The sequence below is a fragment of the Myotis davidii genome, unplaced genomic scaffold, assembly GCF_000327345.1.
Source record: "Myotis davidii unplaced genomic scaffold, ASM32734v1 scaffold32, whole genome shotgun sequence".
Classification (NCBI taxonomy): Eukaryota; Metazoa; Chordata; class Mammalia; order Chiroptera; family Vespertilionidae; genus Myotis; species Myotis davidii.
Window position 1 is genome coordinate 1,644,764 of NW_006286587.1, and position 8,897 is coordinate 1,653,660.

Here is an 8,897-nt window from a genome sequence, read left to right on the forward strand (position 1 = left end):
GTACTCCGTGCGTAGCTGCTGGCACTGCGCGTCCGCCGTGCACGCCTCGGCCGCGTCCACGCATCGGTTCCTTGCGGCCGAGCTCGTAGACCCTAGTGGAGGGGCGGGCAGACTGCAGTCAGTTCTCGGTGCCCCCCGCAGGCCCCGAGATGCGCTCAAAGCCCGAGGGGAACAGAGTGTGGCCTGAGGTGTGAAGGACCAGCCTTCCGTCGCGGAGATGAGTGGCGCGCCGGGCCCGGGTGATTCCTGCAACACATCAGGGATGGATGGGGCGTACCGAGGCTCCCCTAGAGGCTGAGGCCCGTCCTCTCCAGGCACCACCCCTCTCCCAGAACGTCCCACCCATCCAAAGAGGGATCCCCGAATCTCCTCCCACTCTCATGAGACGCCCCTGACGCGGAAACAAAGCTGCGGGGGACCTGGTTAATGAAGACTTATCAGAAATTGCCTCGAGGACAGTGGACACTCCTCATCCTCGCTCTGGCACGCTGAGCTTTCTTCTTTCTCCTCCTTCCCTCTCCCCCTCCCGTTTGGAGACCCTTCACGTGGGTCCATAGGTTTCTGGTTCTCCCTCCTTCCTGGCCTCCTGCACCTCCACCGGCCCCTGCCACTGGCGTCTTCCCCCTCCACTCCCTCTGGTGCTCCCTCTGGCCAGTCTAATCCGTGCTGCCCCATCTGGACTCTGGCTTCCTCCTGGTTCCTCCAGCCTCTACCAGCTAGGGGAAAAAGGGATTCTTGAAAGAGCTCTGGGCGCTGGAGAGCCCGGCTGCTAAGGTGTGAATCTGAGAGAAGTCCCTCATGGCAGGCCAGAAGGTGCACCTGGCACAACTGGCACACACCAGAGGTTGGCTGGGCAGAGGGTGTGCTCTGGGCAGATGTGCCGCAGGCCACATCGAAATCCAGCCCCGCAGTCTCTTCCTAGAACCTAGGGCATCAAACCAGTCTCCATCTGCCCCTCATGTTCTCAGAGCCCCTAGAACAGTGGTTCTCAACCTTCCTAATGCCGCAACCCTTTAATACAGTTCCTCATGTTGTGGTGACCCCCAACCATAAAATCATTTTCATTGCTACTTCATAACTGGAATTTTGCTACTGTTATGAATCGTCATGTAAATATCTGATATGCAGGATGTATTTTCATTGTTACAAATTTAACATAATTATAGTGATTAATCACAAAAACAGTATGTATTATATATGTGTTTTCCGATGGTCTTAGGCGACCCCTGTGAAAGGGTTCTTCGACCCCCAAAGTGTCGCGACCCACAGGTTGGCGACCCACAGGTTGAGAACCACTGCCCTAGAAGCTGGCAGGCCAGCTCCCAGCCTGGCCCCACCCCCGTCTCACTGTGTATGTGTGGAGGAGGGTCCCCTGCTTCAGGGCTTGGAGCAAAGTCCCTCTCTGGCATTGGCCACCTCTTTTGGGTGCCCTGCTGATTCTTGCAGTGGCTTCAGTGCCATCCTCTCTGCTGGAAGGACAGACACTAAGGACTCGGAATGGGTATGGAAGTGGAGAGGTTTGGCAGGAGAGGTTTGGCCCTCCCTCTCTCCTCCAGGACACAGCACGGCAGGCAAACTGTGCCCTTCTCTCCCAGCAAAGCCCCTCCTGTTCCCAGGCCTCAGCCAGATACAACAGTACCTGTGTCTGTCCCCTAAGGTCTTGGCTCCACCTCTGCTCATTTGCTTACCTGTCTCCCTCGTGAGGAACAAACTTACCGCATCATCACCCTCAAAACAGCACATCTCAGCTCCAAGGTCTCCTCTGCCTGATTTCATTCTCCTCATCCCACCCAGGATGACCCCTCCATGATGCGTCAGATGGGAAAGAGACAGTCTGAGCAGGTGGAACAGCGGGTGAGTGGCAGGGAGACACTGAAGATGCCGGGCAAGAAATCAGTGTGAAACTCCAAGACCGAAGGTGGGGGGCTGAGGCTGGAGGAGGGGTAAGAAAGGTGGGAGAGGGCAGGCAATAGGAAAAGGAAAGTTCCTGGGGCACGAGTACCAGGTGGGGGTTGGGGAAGGGGGTGGCTGACCCGAAGGCAGGAGCAGGATGAGCAGAGCGCAGTGAGCAGACTGCCAGGTGTCCCTGCACCCCAAGCACAGGTCTCTCGCTGGCCTTCCAGCTTTTCCTGGAATCACCCTCTTGCCCTCTACTCTGTCCCCGAGAATCTGGGATAGAGAGGCCAGAGTTCAGGGGTCCTGAGGAAGAGGTGGCCACTCACTCAGAAGCAGCTGTAGCAGCAGCAGCAGCAGCATCACGAGGCCCAAGCAGCGGCCCATGCCGGTCTGCAGAGTGGAGGACAGCGCCAGGCAGAATCCCAGTGGGACAGGTGCCTTCTTCCCAGCCCTGCCGGAACTGAATTGGGTAGAAACCCAGACGCTGTGCTGACATGAGCACTCCTGCCACTGGGAGGAGCCTTTGCATGACTCCCTCCCCCACTGAGTCTCCACCCTAAGCCTCGCCTCAGGTAGATCCAGGAGCCACTGAATCTAGAGCCTGAATGTCCAGTGGTTCTCAACCTTCTGGCCCTTTAAATACAGTTCCTCATGTTGTGACCCAACCATAAAATTATTTTCGTTGCTACTTCATAACTGTAATGTTGCTACTGTTATGAATCATAATGTAAAGATGATATGCAGGATGGTCTTAGGCGACCCCTGTGAAAGGGTCGTTCGACCGCCAAAGGGGTCGCGACCCACAGGTTGAGAACCGCTGGTTAGATGGACCCCCCCCCCCCAACAGCACCCTCCTCCCCACAGCAACACCTACAGCCACCGCAGGAGGCCTTGTCTCTCCCATTCTAAACCGTGAACTTTTTGAAACAACATTGTTCTTTGCCTTCTTTTATAATTTTATTAACTTTTTAAAAAATATGTTTTTATTGATTTTTTTTTTTAAAGAAGGAGGGGGGGAGAGAAACGTTGATCAGTTGCCTCCAGTACGTGCACCAGGAATTGAACCTGAAACCTAGATACCAGTATGTGCCCTGGCCGGAACTGAACAAGCAACCTTTTGGTGCACAGGACTATGCTCAACCAACGGAGCCACACCAGGCAGGGCAATTTTTAACTTTTTATTATTAACTAATTTTATACTTGAACAAAGGTTGCAATCATGTTAGTGTTTGCTCTATACCTTTTACCCAGCTGCCCCTTGTGTTAACATCTCACATAATTAGAGTATAACTAGAGGGCCGAAACTGGCAGTCCAACATCCCCCGAGGGATGTAGCAGTGCGGGCAGCAGCAGGTGGCCAGAGAGGAGCCTGAGCCGGGTGCTGCTCTGGCTCATCCGGGCCCCACTGTGCCTGCCGCTGCTGCTATACTGCTGGGTAAGGCTGCCACTGAGGCAGGAGAGGCTTGCGCCACAGCAGCTGCTCTCGCCAGCAGTGAGCCCGGCTTCTGGCTGAGTGGCACTCCCACTGTGGAAGTGCACTGACCATCTGGGGGCAGCTCCTGTGTTGAGTGTCTGCCCCCTGGTGGTCAGTGCACATCATAGCAACCGGTCGACTGGTTGTTCGGTCGCTTAGGCTTTTATATATATAGGTTGTTAAAACTAGGGAATTAACATTGGTACAATACAATATACTACAGACCATTTTTAATTTCTCCAGTGTTTCCACTAATGTCCTTTTTCTGTTTCAAGATCCAACCCAGGATCCCACATGACATTCAGTGGTCATGTTGCCTTAGCTTCCTCCAAACTGTGGTAGCTCTCGTCTTTCCTTACAAGCCTGGTGCTTCCCCATGCAGCCCTGCATGCCCCCATTTCTTGGGGACTGTACGTGATAAAAACTCCTTCCAATGGCATTCATCTCTCCAGGTCCTCACTCAGTCATCTCTATAAATCAAAATCTCACAGGTAGAAAGATCACAGGACTTCAGAAAACACTCTCATTCCGCCTCTTGGGCTGGTGGAGTAAAAGCAAGCCTGAGCTGGGGGCTGCCTCTCCTGTGCTGCCGGTGGGAGGATCAGACACTTGCCGCCATTCCCCAGCTCTTCACACGCCCTGAAATATGATTTTGCATTCTTCCCATTAAGAGGAGACTTTTTCCCCAATCCCTGGAACCCAGGCTGGCCCATAGAGTGTCATGGTAAGTGCCATGTGCCAGCCATGGAATCTTAGGAGATCTCCACGCTTCCAATCTGTTGCAGGATGAGGTGAGAGAGGAACTTGCCTCAGGAGCACCATGGCTGATGTTTCCTTTTGCCTCTGGCTCCCACCTGCTTGGGGTGGTCCTGTTATTGATCCTGTCTTCACTTAAATTTTTAATATTTTGTTCATCATGGGTTTTTAGCACTAATTTTGATCTTTTAAAATATTACTTATCTTGATTATTATTTTTTTTGCCCAAGGTAAGTGAGCACACTTACCTCATCCTAATCCTGGTCCTGCTCTCTTAGAAATCCCCCCCCCCCAGCTGTCATGTGAACAAGCCTGGGCTAGCCCACTGGAAAATGAGAGACACACAGCCCATCTATTCCCATCACCCCAGCCAACCGCCAACCAACCCCAGAAGCAGAACTTCCTAGTTGGCCAGCAGTTGACAGCAAACATATAAGTGAGCTGAGTTGAGACCAATCGAACCACCAGCTGAGTTCAACCTAACTTGCCAATTCCCGGAATTGGTTGTTGTTTTAAGTTTTGGGGGAGTGTTGTTACACAGCAACAGCTGGCTGATACAGGTCACTCAGCAACTCTTGCATGAAGCAAGGGAAGAGACTAAGTGGCTTCTGAGACTGTCCAAGGGAGGCCAGTGAGGTGGGGCAAAGAGATCATTCAAGCAAGACAACACCATCTTATATCCACGTCCGTCTGGGGTTCTCGCTACCATCTGAGGCTTCACCCACCAGCCACCACCCCTCAGGGAGCCCCACAGGGTTGAATTTACAGGCAGAAAAGACTCACACGGTCCCTTTGGTGCCCTTTCTAAAATGGCTCCCTCAATCCCTGCCTAGGGAATGTAGGAGAGGCTCAATAATGTCCAAAGTGGGGGGGGGGGCAGCATACCCCACACTCCTCCAAAACCTCAGGTGCAGGACTAGGACTGGGATGGGGCTGAGGAACTATCTAGGGGACAAGATAGGGCAGGAAAAGGGAGGGAGGAAGGTCCCAAGGATTTTGTTTGCTTTGCAGGGGCCAGGCTCCAGGGAAGTGGACTCAGTCTGAAATGTAGGGTCCCCGCGTCCAGGCTCTGGCCCAGCAGACATTGCCAGAGTCTGAGTCTGGAAGGAGTGCCTGTAGCACAGCACACATCCCCAGTTAGAGGCCTCTCCCGTGTGACCTAACCTCCCCCCGGTGACAGGAAGTCAGTGACTGTGAGCTTCATTTCCTGGACTGATGGTGTGAAGGAGAGACTGTTCCATGACATGAGCGCTTCCTGACCACTGCCAGATCCTCTGGGTCAGAACAGAGATTGCTTCCCATAAGTCCCCTCAGAGACTGATCACCCTCTCCATGTCCCAGGCATGCTGGTTCCTGGGACAGGCCCTCGCCCTTCCCTGGGCAAGCGTGTAAGGCCTTTCCCCTTTACCTGGGTGGGTTACGCCCAGCACCCCTATCCATCCTGCCCGTCTATACAACCCTTTGGCGGCTGCCGCATGGTGTGGTGGATATCCACTTGGTCTTGCCGCTGCCCAAGATGTACCTTGTATATGTTCCCTTAGTAAACTCTGGTAATGATGGAGTTGGCGCCTCTTTCTTTCGTCTCTCAGACCTGGGAAGTTTTACATAACAGATGCATTCTGGGGCTGGCATGATCCAGCCCTAAAGAACAGAGAGCGCTGGGCAAACTCTGATGAGGCTCTGGGCTCCTGGAGCGGGTAGGGCGGAGGTAACTCGGGGAAGAAACTTGCAAGCTGCCTGAAGGTACCGGTCAGCTGACTTGCTGACTCTGCCCCTGGCAGTCCAAGTGTCAGTAGCCACCTGTTTTTAAGTGTCCTCATCTCAGATCCCCCTCTCGACAGAGACTGGATCTTGGCTTCTGGACTTGACCTGCTGAAAATAAAGTGGGGGAGGGGTCATTCCCTGAGAACTGGGACCTCAGGCTGTGGGTCATGTGGCAGGGACCCCCTGTCCTCCCTCAGTGAGGACAGATGACCCAGAAAGAGCCACAACTTCTCCCTTCCCGACTCCAGAGGCTTCCAGCATCTGGCCTCCATGACAATAGCTTCAGGACCCAAGCTCAGAAACCCCAGATCAGTGAGCTGAGGGGCAGTGGGAGGTGGACCACATCAGGGTCCCCACCTACCTTGGGTGCAGGTAGGGCCACAGGGCACAGGTTTCTCAAGGTGGCTGTTGGGCTCTGGCAGGGATCTCAATGTCTGGGAGCAATGGGTAGAGAACGAGTGCTGTGAACACAGTTGGCAGTGGTCCCTGGGTGGGTAGGGCACTGGGGACTCAAGTTGGCTGGGTGTTACGTGTACAGGAGGGGGCCCAAGAGTCCATCCCTTCACTTCCTTCCCCATCTCCCCCTGCACCTCACTCACTGAGGGGTCGGGGCTCTCCAGTGGTCATCGGGCCCATCTCCAGGCGCTGACCACTGCCCAGGGGGTGATCCCTGCATGGGCCATCTTTGGGCCTGACCGGCGAGATAAGAGGTTGGAACAGTGCTGCTGAGCAGGACACCTCCCCCCACCCCTTCTGTGTTGACTGAGCCTCCACCTTCTGCTCTAGGTCACTCTCTCTAGTGACAGTTGTTCTCCACTCCTTGCCATTGGGTGACCCTACTGTCCTCAATGACTCCAAGCCATTCTTAGCTGCTCATGCTCCATCTCCCAGGGCCTGCCACTTCCATGTCTCTTCAAAACAGTCTCCACTGCCCTCCAGACTCTGCCCTGGCGATGACATGCAGTTGCTCCCCTCCCGGAGGGCCCCCCATGCTGATACATCAAGCTATGAGCACCTTGCACCACTGCCCACAGCACTGCAATCACTGCTCATTGTGTCAAGGCCCCTCACCTGACACCTGGGACCTGCCTGGTGCCCACCACTGTCAGGGAGGGTCTCTGTCCCTATCTCCAGCCCAAACCCTGCCCTTTCCCTCAGCTTGTCCTAGGCACACCCAAGGCCAGGCTGTGTCAGATGTGGCTATGAGGTGCCTGCCTTGCCCAGTACCCAGTGGGGCAGCCCTAGGTCAACCATGCTTGGTATTGTAGAACCCTCCTCCCAGGTTATGAGAGCTGGGTTCCTCTCGAGGCCTTGGCATAAGGGCAACTGGCGCTATAGCTGACCGGTGGTCTGGAATGGAAAGATGTGCCAACCCAGCATTTAGGAACCTGAGGGAGTAACAGCAGAGATTTAGGCAGAGGAAAGCTCATGAGAAAGAGGCTGGGGAGTCCTTGAGGGGTACAGTGGAGCAGGAACTGCATTACGAGCTGGTGGAAAACAGGGCAAAGTCAAAGATGAGGCAGTCCCCTGGTGGGAGAAACAGGAGAATGGACAAAAAGAGACTGAACCACAGCAACGGGGAAGGGACCCCCACCCTTGGCCCCTGGTGCCTCCTGCTCAAGGCCTCTTTCCATTCCCTCAGCTGCCTCTCTGCCTCTGGGAACAAGACCTAACTAAGGACACCACCCAAGCTGTCCCAGGCCCAGCAGAACTCTGAGGAGCAGGAACCACAGGAGTGGGCTCAGGGAGCAGGGACCTCAGAGCCTACCCACTGGCCCTCCTTGAGCTGCACAGGCCGTGCTGAAGCTGGGATCCGCGCTGCCGGTAGCAGCACCAGGCCAAGCCAGCCCCAGGAAGCAGAGGCAGTAGGAAGCTAAAGATCACTGCCAGCAGGAAGGCGTCCTGGTCTGCAAAGGACAAGGTGAGGCTGAGTCCTATATAGGTGCACCACAGGGCCCATCCCCTCTCGCCCCCGCTTTCGCACTTTCCGGCTGCACAGGGCCACTGTCCAGGCTGCCACCCGCCCCTGGCTGGTCACAGGAGGGTGGAGCCCAGCCAGGATCACAGTGGCAGTTATGGTTGCTGTTGCAAACCTGCAGAGGAAGAGAAAAGGAGGGTCCCGTGGGGTCAGAGACCTCAAGGTCAGTCGCCCCCCGCCCCCCCCCACACACACACACACTCAAGACCACTCACCCCATGGCCATGGCAGGCGGTCAGACAGAGCTCCAACTCCTGAAAGGTAGTGTTCTGGCAGCGCCTGTCCTGGCACACCTATGGGCAGTGGAGTGCAATAAGCACCGTGGGGGAGTGATGCTTTGGCCTAGGGACTCGAGTGGCAGGGAGGGCTCGGTGGGCAGGGCTCACCATTGTAGGCCCACACTGGGTGCCTGGCTCCACCAGGCCCAAGTCAGGCAGGTCCAGCTGGGCACCCGGGAGCAGGAAGGCCCCCCTGCAAGTCACCTCCCTGCCGTCCAGGCGGAGGGTAGAGTCCACCGGCATCGTGTGTGGTGCCAGTGGGCTCTGCTCCCCGCCCTGGCACTGCAGCTTCCCGCACTGCGCATCCCTGGGGACCAATTGGAGTGTCAAGCAGCATGGGGGGGTCCCCCTTGTGTCCAACCCACTCCCCAGCTTCCCGTCCCTCCGCTCCTCTCCTCACCTCTGCGTACAAGGCACGTAGCTGCCCTCCTCATCCCTCCCGCAGTTGCCATGGGCGTTTCCTGCCGAGTTCACCACGTGGAAACAGGCCTCCGGTGCTGGGCGGGAGCCTGGAGAAGCACGGGCCGGGCTGGGGACTAGGCTGCCCCTGCCCTCCGTTCCCCTCCACCTCTCCCCCCGCCCCTCCCATCTTTCCTAGAGGAGAAAACTCCCCAGACCCAAGGGTAGGCACGGGGTGCAAGGCCGCGCGTGTCTTCTCACCAGGTCCCCAGAGCTGTTGGCACTGCTGCTCGAGCGTGGGGCACGCGCCGTCCAGGCAGTAGCCACGGCCGCTGGCGCAGGGCGAGCGGGC

The 8,897-nt window shown here is 56.1% G+C and overlaps 1 protein-coding gene across 1 annotated transcript in view; it reads right to left on the reverse strand.

Annotated features, from left to right (window-relative positions):
- Positions 1 to 3,503: 3,503 nt before the first annotated feature.
- The window catches only part of ADAM33 (ADAM metallopeptidase domain 33), a 14,576-nt gene continuing 9,182 nt past the window's right edge, over positions 3,504 to 8,897 (reverse strand). The window contains exons 13-21 of the mRNA XM_015560219.1: positions 8,807 to 8,877; positions 8,547 to 8,655; positions 8,255 to 8,453; positions 8,084 to 8,161; positions 7,875 to 7,983; positions 7,659 to 7,797; positions 6,490 to 6,581; positions 6,252 to 6,324; positions 3,504 to 5,998 (exon numbers count right to left, since the gene is read on the reverse strand). Coding sequence (XP_015415705.1) covers positions 6,287 to 6,324; positions 6,490 to 6,581; positions 7,659 to 7,797; positions 7,875 to 7,983; positions 8,084 to 8,161; positions 8,255 to 8,453; positions 8,547 to 8,655; positions 8,807 to 8,877 — 835 coding nt within the window. The 3' untranslated portion in view covers positions 3,504 to 5,998; positions 6,252 to 6,286. The remainder of the gene's footprint in view (positions 5,999 to 6,251; positions 6,325 to 6,489; positions 6,582 to 7,658; positions 7,798 to 7,874; positions 7,984 to 8,083; positions 8,162 to 8,254; positions 8,454 to 8,546; positions 8,656 to 8,806; positions 8,878 to 8,897) is intronic.